The sequence below is a fragment of the Oncorhynchus mykiss genome, chromosome 6 (genome assembly GCF_057628025.1).
Source record: "Oncorhynchus mykiss isolate SJ-2025 chromosome 6, ASM5762802v1, whole genome shotgun sequence".
NCBI classification, from domain to species: domain Eukaryota; kingdom Metazoa; phylum Chordata; class Actinopteri; order Salmoniformes; family Salmonidae; genus Oncorhynchus; species Oncorhynchus mykiss.
In genome coordinates, this window is record NC_143027.1 from 82,425,001 (window position 1) to 82,437,599 (window position 12,599).

General features: G+C 44.7%; 1 protein-coding gene across 6 annotated transcripts in view; it reads left to right on the plus strand.

Annotated features, from left to right (window-relative positions):
• LOC110526694 (proprotein convertase subtilisin/kexin type 6) overlaps nucleotides 1-12,599 on the plus strand; it is a 100,206-nt gene that overhangs the window by 57,042 nt on the left and 30,565 nt on the right. For all 6 annotated transcript variants that reach the window (XR_016496901.1, XM_090239118.1, XM_090239116.1 and 3 more), the window contains exon 16: nucleotides 2,903-3,099. Coding sequence is in view for 5 of the 6 variants with exons in the window: in XM_090239118.1 (XP_090095244.1) it covers nucleotides 2,903-3,099 (197 nt within the window). In the remaining variant the exon portion in view is untranslated. The remainder of the gene's footprint in view (nucleotides 1-2,902; nucleotides 3,100-12,599) is intronic.

A 12,599-nucleotide genomic window follows, 5' to 3' on the forward strand; every position in this document is an offset into this window, starting at 1 on the left:
AAGAGTGGGAGCTGTTAGGAGTGTGTATCGGAGGCGAAGTCAGGTGCAGGAGAGCAGAGTGTAGTGAACAGGCACACTTTTTATTCCGGTCAAAATGACAGCACAAAATAACATCAAATGTGCCCAAAACACGGAACATAGACAAAAAGTAATGCGCGTAACAATATCCACAATGTCAAAATACACGTAACACAAACAATCCTACACAAAGTCATGATGGGGAACAGAGGAATAAATACATATGAATTGATTGGGGAATGAAAACCAGGTGTGCAGGGAACAAGACAAAACAAATGGACACATGAAAAATGGAGCGGCGATGGCTAGAAAGCCTGTGACGTCGACCGCCGAACACCGCCTGAACAAGGAGAGGAACCAACTTCGGCGGAAGTCGTGACAGGAGCACTTTAAAGAGTGGGAGCATTTTGAAGAGTGGGAGCATTTTGAAGAGTGGGAGCATTTTGAAGAGTTGAAGCATGTTGAGGAATGGAAGCATGTTGAGGAATGGGAGCATGTTGAGGAATGGAAGCATGTTGAGGAATGGGAGCATGTTGAGGAATGGGAGCATGTTGAGGAATTGAAGCATGTTGAGGAATGGGAGCATGTTGAGGAATGGGAGCATGTTGAGGAATGGGAGCATGTTGAGGAATGGGAGCATGTTGAGGAATGGAAGCATGTTGAGGAATGGAAGCATGTTGAGGAATGGAAGCATGTTGAGGAATGGGAGCATGTTGAGGAATGGGAGCATGTTGAGGAATGGGAGCATGTTGAGGAATGGGAGCATGTTGAGGAATGGAAGCATGTTGAGGAATGGAAGCATGTTGAGGAATGGATGCATGTTGAGGAATGGGAGCATGTTGAGTAATGGAAGCATGTTGAGGAGTGGAAGCATTTTGAAGGGTTGAAGCATGTTGAGGAATGGGAGCATGTTGAGGAATGGGAGCATGTTGAGGAATGGGAGCATGTTGAGGAATGGAAGCATGTTGAGGAATGGGAGCATGTTGAGGAATGGAAGCATGTTCAGGAATGGGAGCATGTTGAGGAATGGGAGCATGTTGAGGAATGGGAGCATGTTGAGGAATGGGAGCATGTTGAGGAATGGAAGCATGTTGAGGAATGGGAGCATGTTGAGGAATGGGAGCATTTTGAGGAATGGAGCATGTTTAGGAATGGAAGCATGTTGAGGAATGGGAGCATGTTGAGGAATGGGAGCATGTTGAGGAATGGGAGCATGTTGAGGAATGGTAGCATGTTGAGGAATGGGAGCATGTTGAGGAATGGAAGCATGTTGAGGAAATGAAGCATGTTGAGGAATGGGAGCATGTTGAGGAATGGGAGCATGTTGAGGAATGGTAGCATGTTGAGGAATGGGAGCATGTTGAGGAATGGTAGCATGTTGAGGAGTGGAAGCATGTTGAGGAATGGGAGCATGTTGAGGAATGGGAGCATGTTGAGGAATGGTAGCATGTTGAGGAGTGGGAGCATGTTGAGGAATGGAAGCATGTTGAGGAATGGGAGCATGTTGAGGAATGGTAGCATGTTGAGGAGTGGAAGCATGTTGAGGAATGGGAGCATGTTGAGGAATGGTAGCATGTTGAGGAATGGAAGCATGTTGAGGAATGGAAGCATGTTGAGGAATGGGAGCATGTTGAGGAATGGAAGCATGTTGAGGAATGGAAGCATGTTGAGGAATGGAAGCATGTTGAGGAATGGGAGCATGTTGAGGAATGGAAGCATGTTGAGGAGTGGAAGCATTTTGACTGTGTCCATTCTTATTCAGAAAACCTGTATTACTTCGGTAGCTCTTTATTTTACGGTACAGAATTGACCTGGTATTTACTTCTAAATTATCTGGTTTTTACTTAGAAATTACATGGTAAAATGGTAATTACACAATAATACTTTTTAAAAATAAAGGAGAGTCACACGCTCTAGGAGCTCAGATGCAAAAAAAATGTATGTCCAACTTTGGACAGACAAGCTGTCTACATCAGGGTATAATGACAAACACTGTGGGATGACTCATTTATATAGTGTCAAAAGACACACAGGTGTCTGTAATCATGGCCAGGTGCGGCCTGATATCATTGGGTAATTCTCATATATTAAAATAGCATACAAAAAACATAAATGGATAGCGTACGATCATAGATACAATTTGGCTACATAAGCCTACAAACATTTACAATAGCAAAATCACAATAATCACGAGAATGGCTTCAGATCAAAGTCTACGTTGAGACCGAAGGGAGCGAGGGTCTTTACACAGTAATAACCTAAGAATACTTACTTGTTAATTTGATACTCCAACCAAAGAACACATCTGCACCATTTGGTACCAGGTAGTTACCAATTGTGTGAAATTCTTTGAATTAAATACCAGAAAGTACCATTTGATACCCCTTTATTTCCTAACAAATCTCAGGTCATTTCTCTACCATAAAACAGTGCTACCATAATACTTCTAATAGAAGATTACAGGAGAGGAATAATGAAGCTAATATAGGAAAATGAATTAGACATGAAATCTACTTGCCCTCTTTTTATGATGTTGTAGTCTTTCTGACTAATTCATTCAAAGAGTCTTTTTCCCCATTTACTTGATCTGTTATTTATGTGAAATTCATTAATCAATTTAATTGATTAGATAAAACAGTAAAATAAACAATTGCCAACTTGCAGAGAGGTTACATTTCACATAGTGAACAGATCAGGATATGGGAAATAGGTCCTTTTGAATGATTAAATCCATTCGTTCATGCATCCATTCATCCATCCATTCATCCATCCCAGGACTTGTGAAATACAGCAGAGCCAGTCTCTACAAATCGGCTAATGTGTGTTTTACTGTATTATCAACTCAATTTACTGTAATTAGAACTCATCAATCAATCCATGACAGGACGTGTGTGAGCCACTGTCCGCTGGGCTTCTACGATAACTTGGAGGCCAGGAGGTGTCGACGCTGTCACAAGGGCTGTGAGAGGTGTGTGGGACGCACCCCCACCGAGTGTCGCTCCTGTCGCAGGGGACTCTACTTCAACCCCCTCAACACTACCTGCTCTGAGACCTGCCCTGCTGGGTACTTCGCTGACGACAGTAAGTCAAGTGGAGTTGCTTGAAAAAGTTGAGCCTAACCACAGATCTAGGATCAGTTTCCCCAAACTAACCACAGATGTAAGATCAGTTTCCCCAAACTAACCACAGATCTAGGACATGTTTACTGTAACTCTGCTGCTAGTGATGTTACTGTGAAGAGAAATGGTTAGGAAAATAAAAGAGATCTAGGTAGAACTTTATAACCACAGATCTAGGATCGGTTTACCCTAACTAACTAAGCCCTAACTAACTGTATCACATCCGGCTGTGATTGGGATTCCCATAGGGCGGGGCACAATTGGCCCAGCGTCGTCCGGGTTTGGCCGGGGTAGGCTGTCATAGTAAATAAGAATTTGTTCTTAACTGACTTGCCTAGTTAAATAACGGTAAAATATATATATATACAACAAAATACAATTTAAGCTATTAGGGTTGTCTCTCCAAGAAGAAACAATGTACTACTTTACTTTAAGTTGCCCTCATACCTATTTAACTACACGGTAATAGCTGTAGTAATAGCGTTATATTGACGTAGAATCTGCTTAGTAACATAGTAACAGTTGGATTGAGTGTGTGAAGATATTTTCTATAGAAGGAAATAAGGGAATGATTTGCGGCTCAAAAGGGTTGATGTGATGAGGTTTTTGCGTGACCACACAAAAGGTCAATGTTCAACTCCCATGCTGCCTGTTATCCTGGACGCCAGGGATTAACTGAGTATGGTGGAGTGGGTTCATGTGTTGATTTGTGAATGACACACACGCATGGACGCACACACACACGCACACACACACAGTCGAGCACGCATTGACGTCATCTGTCATAACCTGAGATACCCTCTGACGTACAGAGCACTGACAGAGCCTCTCTCATCTGTTTTTCAGCCATACTGTGTGTGTGTGTGCAGGACCAGATAGGCTGGTCCGTTGTCCAGTCGGCCTGTCTAAATGATCATTATCTGGCTAATAATGGGGGACTGGCCGGTGTGCAGGACCAGATAGACTGGTCCGTTGTCCAGTCGGCCTGTCTAAATGATCATTATCTGGCTAATAATGGGGGACTGGCCGGTGTGCAGGACCAGATAGGCTGGTCCGTTGTCCAGTCGGCCTGTCTAAATGATCATTATCTGGCTAATAATGGGGGACTGGCCGGTGTGCAGGACCAGATAGGCTGGTCCGTTGTCCAGTCGGCCTGTCTAAATGATCATTATCTGGCTAATAATGGGGGACTGGCCGGTGTGCAGGACCAGATAGGCTGGTCCGTTGTCCAGTCGGCCTGTCTAAATGATCATTATCTGGCTAATAATGGGGGACTGGCCGGTGTGCAGGACCAGATAGGCTGGTCCGTTGTCCAGTCGGCCTGTCTAAATGATCATTATCTGGCTAATAATGGGGGACTGGCCGGTGTGCAGGACCAGATAGGCTGGTCCGTTGTCCAGTCGGCCTGTCTAAATGATCATTATCTGGCTAATAATGGGGGACTGGCCGGTGTGCAGGACCAGATAGGCTGGTCCGTTGTCCAGTCGGCCTGTCTAAATGATCATTATCTGGCTAATAATGGGGGACTGGCCGGTGTGCAGGACCAGATAGGCTGGTCCGTTGTCCAGTCGGCCTGTCTAAATGATCATTATCTGGCTAATAATGGGGGACTGGCCGGTGTGCAGGACCAGATAGGCTGGTCCGTTGTCCAGTCGGCCTGTCTAAATGATCATTATCTGGCTAATAATGGGGGACTGGCCGGTGTGCAGGACCAGATAGGCTGGTCCGTTGTCCAGTCGGCCTGTCTAAATGATCATTATCTGGCTAATAATGGGGGACTGGCCGGTGTGCAGGCATCAAGGAAATAAGTAGGCCGGTGTGATAGAAATCCCAGGGCCGATCTTTTGTCCCAGTCTGACCGTGTGTGTGTGTGTGTGTGTGTGTGTGTGTGTGTGTGTGTGTGTGTGTGTGTGTGTGTGTGTGTGTGTGAAATGGCTGAAACTGGGTTGCAGGCTCATTTACGGAGGTCGTTTTATGCTGTTGGACAGATTATGTTTGGATGGTATTTCCTCTATAAATCCTCCAAACTCGCCAGGTCCCAGATACTACACTGTTTTAGAAGAGAGAGAGAGAGAGAGAGAGAGAGAGAGAGAGAGAGAGAGAGAGAGAGAGAGCGAGAGAGAAACAAGGAGAGAGGGAGAGAGGGAGAGAGAGAGACAAGTCTGTGGCGACCTAAATGCCATAACTGGACAAAAACCTGACACCTTCAGCACACAGGGGGACAAACACCTACCTGGAGGTGACAGCATTCCCTCCCCCATATGCCCCTCTAGGCACAACTATGACAACATAACCAACAAAAACGGGTCACAACTCCTGCAGCTCTGTCGCACGTTGGGTGTGTACATTGTCAATGGTAGGCTTCGAGGGGACTCCTATGGTAGGTACACCTATAGCTCATCTCTTGGCAGTAGTACTGTAGACTACTTTATCACTGACCTCAACCCAGAGTCTCTCAGAGCGTTCACAGTCAGCCCACTGACACCCCTATCAGACTACAGCAAAATCACAGTCTACTTGAACAGAGCAATACTCAATCATGGGTCATCAAAGCCAAAGGAACTGAGTAATATTAAGAAATGCTATAGATGGAAGGATTGTAGTTTGGAAACCTACCAAAAAACAATTAGGCAACAACAAATTCAATCCCTTTTAGACAATTTCCTGGACAAATCGTTCCACTGTAATAGTGAAGGTGTAAACTTGGCAGTAGAAAGCCTAAACAGTATATTTGACCTCTCAGCTTCCCTATCAAGTCTAAAAATCTCAAATAGAAAACCAAAGAAAATGAACAACAATGACAAATGATTTGATGAAGAATGCAAAAATCTAAGAAAGTAGTTGAGAAACCTGTCCAACCAAAAACATAGACACCCAGAAAACCTGAGTCTACGCCTTCACTTTTTTATTTTATTTATTTATTTCACCTTTATTTAACCAGGTAGGCAAGTTGAGAACAAGTTCTCAGTTACAATTGCGACCTGGCCAAGATAAAGCAAAGCAGTTCGACAGATACAACAACACAGAGTTACACATGGAGTAAAACAAACATACAGTCAATAATAAAGTATAAACAAGTCTATATACAATGTGAGCAAATGAGGTGAGAAGGGAGGTAAAGGCAAAAAAGGCCTTGGTGGCAAGGTAAATACAATATAGCAAGTAAAACACTGGAATGGTAGTTTTGCAATGGAAGAATGTGCAAAGTAGAAATAAAAATAATGGGGTGCAAAGGAGCAAAATAAATAAATAAATTAAATACAGTTGGGAAGGAGGTAGTTGATAGGGCTAAATTATAGGTGGGCTATGTACAGGTGCAGTGATCTGTGAGCTGCTCTGACAGTTGGTGCTTAAAGCTAGTGAGGGAGATAAGTGTTTCCAGTTTCAGAGATTTTTGTAGTTCGTTCCAGTCATTGGCAGCAGAGAACTGGAAAGAGAGGCGGCCAAAGAAAGAATTGGTTTTGGGGGTGACTAGAGAGATATACCTGCTGGAGCGTGTGCTACAGGTGGGAGATGCTATGGTGACCAGCGAGCTGAGATAAGGGGGGACTTTACCTAGCAGGGTCTTGTAGATGACATGGAGCCAGTGGGTTTGGCGACGAGTATGAAGCGAGGGCCAGCCAACCAGAGCGTACAGGTCGCAATGGTGGGTAGTATATGGGGCTTTGGTGACAAAACGGATTGCACTGTGATAGACTGCATCCAATTTGTTGAGTAGGGTATTGGAGGCTATTTTGTAAATTACATCGCCAAAGTCGAGGATTGGTAGGATGGTCAGTTTTACAAGGGTATGTTTGGCAGCATGAGTGAAGGATGCTTTGTTGCGAAATAGGAAGCCAATTCTAGATTTAACTTTGGATTGGAGATGTTTGATATGGGTCTGGAAGGAGAGTTTACAGTCTAACCAGACACCTAAGTATTTGTAGTTGTCCACGTATTCTAAGTCAGAGCCGTCCAGAGTAGTGATGTTGGACAGGCGGGTAGGTGCAGGTAGCGATCGGTTGAAGAGCATGCATTTAGTTTTACTTGTATTTAAGAGCAATTGGAGGCCACGGAAGGAGAGTTGTATGGCATTGAAGCTTGCCTGGAGGGTTGTTAACACAGTGTCCAAAGAAGGGCCGGAAGTATACAGAATGGTGTCGTCTGCGTAGAGGTGGATCAGAGACTCACCAGCAGCAAGAGCGACCTCATTGATGTATACAGAGAAGAGAGTCGGTCCAAGAATTGAACCCTGTGGCACCCCCATAGAGACTGCCAGAGGTCCGGACAACAGACCCTCCGATTTGACACACTGAACTCTATCAGAGAAGTAGTTGGTGAACCAGGCGAGGCAATCATTTGAGAAACCAAGGCTGTTGAGTCTGCCGATGAGGATGTGGTGATTGACAGAGTCGAAAGCCTTGGCCAGATCAATGAATACGGCTGCACAGTAATGTTTCTTATCAATGGCGGTTAAGATATCGTTTAGGACCTTGAGCGTGGCTGAGGTGCACCCATGACCAGCTCTGAAACCAGATTGCATAGCAGAGAAGGTATGGTGAGATTCAAAATGGTCGGTAATCTGTTTGTTGACTTGGCTTTCGAAGACCTTAGAAAGGCATGGTAGGATAGATATAGGTCTGTAGCAGTTTGGGTCAAGAGTGTCCCCCCCTTTGAAGAGGGGGATGACCGCAGCTGCTTTCCAATCTTTGGGAATCTCAGACGACACGAAAGAGAGGTTGAACAGGCTAGTAATAGGGGTGGCAACAATTTCGGCAGATAATTTTAGGAAGAAAGGGTCCAGATTGTCTAGCCCGGCTGATTTGTAGGGGTCCAGATTTTGCAGCTCTTTCAGAACATCAGCTGAATGGATTTGGGAGAAGGAGAAATGGGGAAGGCTTGGGCGAGTTGCTGTTGGGGGTGCAGTGCTGTTGACAGGGGTAGGAGTAGCCAGGTGGAAAGCATGGCCAGCAGTAGAAAAATGCTTATTGAAATGTTCAATTATGGTGGATTTATCAGTGGTGACAGTGTTTCCTATCTTCAGTGCAGTGGGCAGCTGGGAGGAGGTGTTCTTATTCTCCATGGACTTTACAGTGTCCCAGAACTTTTTTGAGTTAGTGTTGCAAGAAGCAAATTTCTGCTTGAAAAAGCTAGCCTTGGCTTTTCTAACTGCCTGTGTATAATGGTTTCTAGCTTCCCTGAACAGCTGCATATCACGGGGGCTGTTCGATGCTAATGCAGAACGCCATAGGATGTTTTTGTGTTGGTTAAGGGCAGTCAGGTCTGGGGAGAACCAAGGGCTATATCTGTTCCTGGTTCTAAATTTCTTGAATGGGGCATGTTTATTTAAGATGGTTAGGAAGGCATTTTTAAAAAATATCCAGGCATCCTCTACTGACGGGATGAGGTCAATATCCTTCCAGGATACCCCGGCCAGGTCGATTAGAAAGGCCTGCTCGCTGAAGTGTTTCAGGGAGCGTTTTACAGTGATGAGAGGAGGTCGTTTGACCGCTGACCCATTACGGATGCAGGCAATGAGGCAGTGATCGCTGAGATCTTGGTTGAAGACAGCAGAGGTGTATTTAGAGGGGAAGTTGGTTAGGATGATATCTATGAGGGTGCCCATGTTTAAGGCTTTGGGGAGGTACCTGGTAGGTTCATTGATAATTTGTGTGAGATTGAGGGCATCAAGTTTAGATTGTAGGATGGCTGGGGTGTTAAGCATGTTCCAGTTTAGGTTGCCTAGCAGCACGAGCTCTGAAGATAGATGGGGGGCAATCAGTTCACATATGGTGTCCAGAGCACAGCTGGGGGTAGAGGGTGGTCTATAGCAGGCGGCAACGGTGAGAGACTTGTTTTTAGAGAGGTGGATTTTTAAAAGTAGAAGTTCAAATTGTTTGGGTACAGACCTGGATAGTAGGACAGAACTCTGCAGGCTATCTTTGCAGTAGATTGCAACACCGCCCCCTTTGGCAGTTCTATCTTGTCTGAAAATGTTGTAGTTTGGAATTAAAATGTCTGAATTTTTGGTGGTCTTCCTAAGCCAGGATTCAGACACAGCTAGAACATCCGGGTTGGCAGAGTGTGCTAAAGCAGTGAATAGAACAAACTTAGGGAGGAGGCTTCTAATGTTAACATGCATGAAACCAAGGCTATTACGGTTACAGAAGTCGTCAAAAGAGAGCGCCTGGGGAATAGGAGTGGAGCTAGGCACTGCAGGGCCTGGATTCACCTCTACATCGCCAGAGGAACATAGGAGGAGTAGAATAAGGGTGCGACTAAAAGCAATAAGAATTGGTCGTCTAGAACGTCTGGAACAGAGAGTAAAAGGAGGTTTCTGGGGGCGATAAAATAGCATCAAGGTATAATGTACAGACAAAGGTAAGGTAGGATGTGAATACAGTGGAGGTAAACCTAGGTATTGAGTGATGAAGAGAGAGATATTGTCTCTAGAAACATCATTGAAACCAGGAGATGTCATTGCATGTGTGGGTGGTGGAACTAATAGGTTGGATAAGGTATAGTGAGCAGGACTAGAGGCTCTACAGTGAAATAAGCCAATAAACACTAACCAGAACAGCAATGGACAAGACATATTGACATTAAGGAGAGGCATGCTTAGTCGAGTGATCAAAAGGGTCCAGTGAGTGGAGAGGTTGGTTGAGGGTCACGGCGATTTAGACAGCTAGCCAAGCCAACCGGTAGCAAGCTAGCATAGGATGGAGTCTGTTGTTAGCCACCTCTTGCGTTCGGTCAGTAGATTAGTGGAGTTCCGTGAGGTAGAGGGGATTAATCCAAATCACACAACAACAACAAAAATAAGAACAATAGATATAGTTATAGAGGCCCGAGAAGAAAACATAATAATAATAAAAATAAATAAATTGTCCGATTGTCTATTCAGATAGCAGCCGGTAAGACAGCTAACGGTTAGCGGGCCGCAGATGGGCGTTCAGGTAACGTCGCGACAGAGGAGCCAGCCGGATCTCCTTCAGGTAGATAACGTCGGCAGTCCAGTTGTGAAGGCCCGGTGGGGCTCCGCGTAGGCAGTGAAACGGGTCCGGATAGGTGACTGCAGCCCAGGAGTGAATGATGGAACTCAGGAGTGATTGACGGAGCTGGCTAGCACCGGAACAATCGATGTTTGCTCCGGAATCGACGAAAGCCGACTGTCACACGGATAGCAGCTAGCTAGCTGTGAGATCCGGGTATGAATGTCCAGAGAGCAGTTGAAATCCAGGGACATGGAGAGAAAAATTGGTCCGGTATGTTCCGTTCCGAGCCGCGCTGCGCCGTACAAAACTGGCGATAGATTTTCGAGCTAAAGGATAGCTGATGACCACAAACCGTGGTTAGCTGAATACTAACGATTTGCCAGTAAAGAAGCTAACTAGCTTCTGATTAGCTTCTGGATTAGCTTCTGGGCTAGCTCCTGGCTAGCTTCTGGCTAGTTTCTGGCTAGCTTCTTGGAGTTTCTGGCTAGCTTCTTGGAGGATTACAGATCTGAGGTAAATAATAATTTTTTATAAATATAAATTGGTGAGGCTGGTTGCAGGAGAGTGTTTAGAAGATGAGTTGATGGAAAATAAAAATAAAATGTATGTGAAAAAAGTTGTAAATATATATATATACAGGACACGACAAGACGAGGACAAAAGACGTCTGAACTGCTATGCGATCTTGGAGTGCACTATGGTGAATCACTAAAAAAATACAGAAATACACAGAATCCATAGACTCTAACCACTTCTGGGAAAATTGGAAAACACTAAACAAACAACAACACAAAGAATTATCTATCCAAAATGGATATGTATGGGTAAACCACTTCTCCAATCTTTTTGGCTCTATAACAAAGAATAAAGAGCAAAAACATATACAGGATCAAATACAAATCTTAGAATCAACTATTAAAGACTACCAGAACCCACTGGATTCTCCAATTACCTTGAATGAACTACAGGACAAAATAAAAACCCTCCAACCCAAAAAGGCATGTGGTGTTGATAATATCCTCAATGAAATGATCAAATATACAGACAGCAAATTCCAATTGGCTATACTAAAACTCTTTAACATCATCCTTAGCTCTGGCATCTTCCCCAATATTTGGATCCAAGGACTGATCACCCCAATCCACAAAAGTGGAGACAAATTTGATCCCAATGGGATATGCGTCAACAGAAACCTTGGGAAAATCCTCTGCATTATCATTAACAGCAGACTTGTACATTTCCTCAGTGAAAACAATGTACTGAGCAAATGTGAAATTGGCTATTTACCAAATTATCATACGACAGACCACGTATTCACCCTGCACACCCTAACTGACAAACAAACCAAAACAAAACAAAAGCAAAGTCTTCTCATGCTGTCACGCCCTGACCTTAGAGATCCTTTTTGTTCTCTATGTTTGGTTAGGTCAGGGTGTGACTCGGGTGGGAAAGTCTATGTTTTCTATTTCTTTGTTTTTGGCCGTGTGTGTGGTTCCCAATCAGAGGCAGCTGTCTATCGTTGTCTCTGAATGGGGGGGGGATCACATATAAGTTGTCATTTTCCTTTTGGGTTTTGTGGGATCTTGTTTTCTGTTTAGTGTCTGTGCCTGACAGAACTGTTCACTTTCGCTTTCACTTTTGTTATTTTGTTTGAGTGTTTTTTTTAAATAAAATCATGAACACTTTCCACGCTGCGCTTTGATCCACTCCTTTCGACGAGAGCCGTTACACATCTCCAAGATCGCATAGCAGTTCAGACGTCTTTTGTCCTCGTCTTGTCGTGTCCTGTATATATATATATTTACAACTTTTTTTCACATACATTTTATTTTTATTTTCCATCAACTCATCTTCTAAACACTCTCCTGCAACCAGCCTCACCAATTTATATTTATAAAAAAGTATTATTTACCTCAGATCTGCAATCCTTCAGGAAGCTAGCCAGAAACTCCAGGAGGCTGGCCAGAAACTAGCCAGAAGCTAGCCAGGAGCTAGCCCAGAAGCTAATCAGAAGCTAACCACGGTTTGTGGTCATCGGCTGTCCTTTAGTTCGAAAATCTATCGAAAATCTATCGCCAGTTTTGTACGGCGCAGCGCGGCTCGGGAAACGGAACATACCGGACCATTTTTTTTCTCTCCATGTCCCTGGATTTCAACTGCTCTCTGGACGTTCATACCCGGATCTCACAGCTAGCTAGCTGCTATCCGTGTGACAGTCGGCTTTCGTCGATTCCGGAGCAAACATCGATTGTTCCGGTGCTAGCCAGCTCCGTCAATCACGCCTGAGTTCCATCATTCACTCCTGGGCTGCAGTCACCTATCCGGACCCGTTTCACTGCCTACGCGGAGCCCCACCGGGCCTTCACAACCGGACTGCCGACGTTATCTACCTGAAGGAGATCCGGCTGGCTCCTCTGTCGCGACGTTACCGGAACGCCCATCTGCGGCCCGCTAACCGTTAGCTGTCTTTCCGGCTGCTATCTGAATA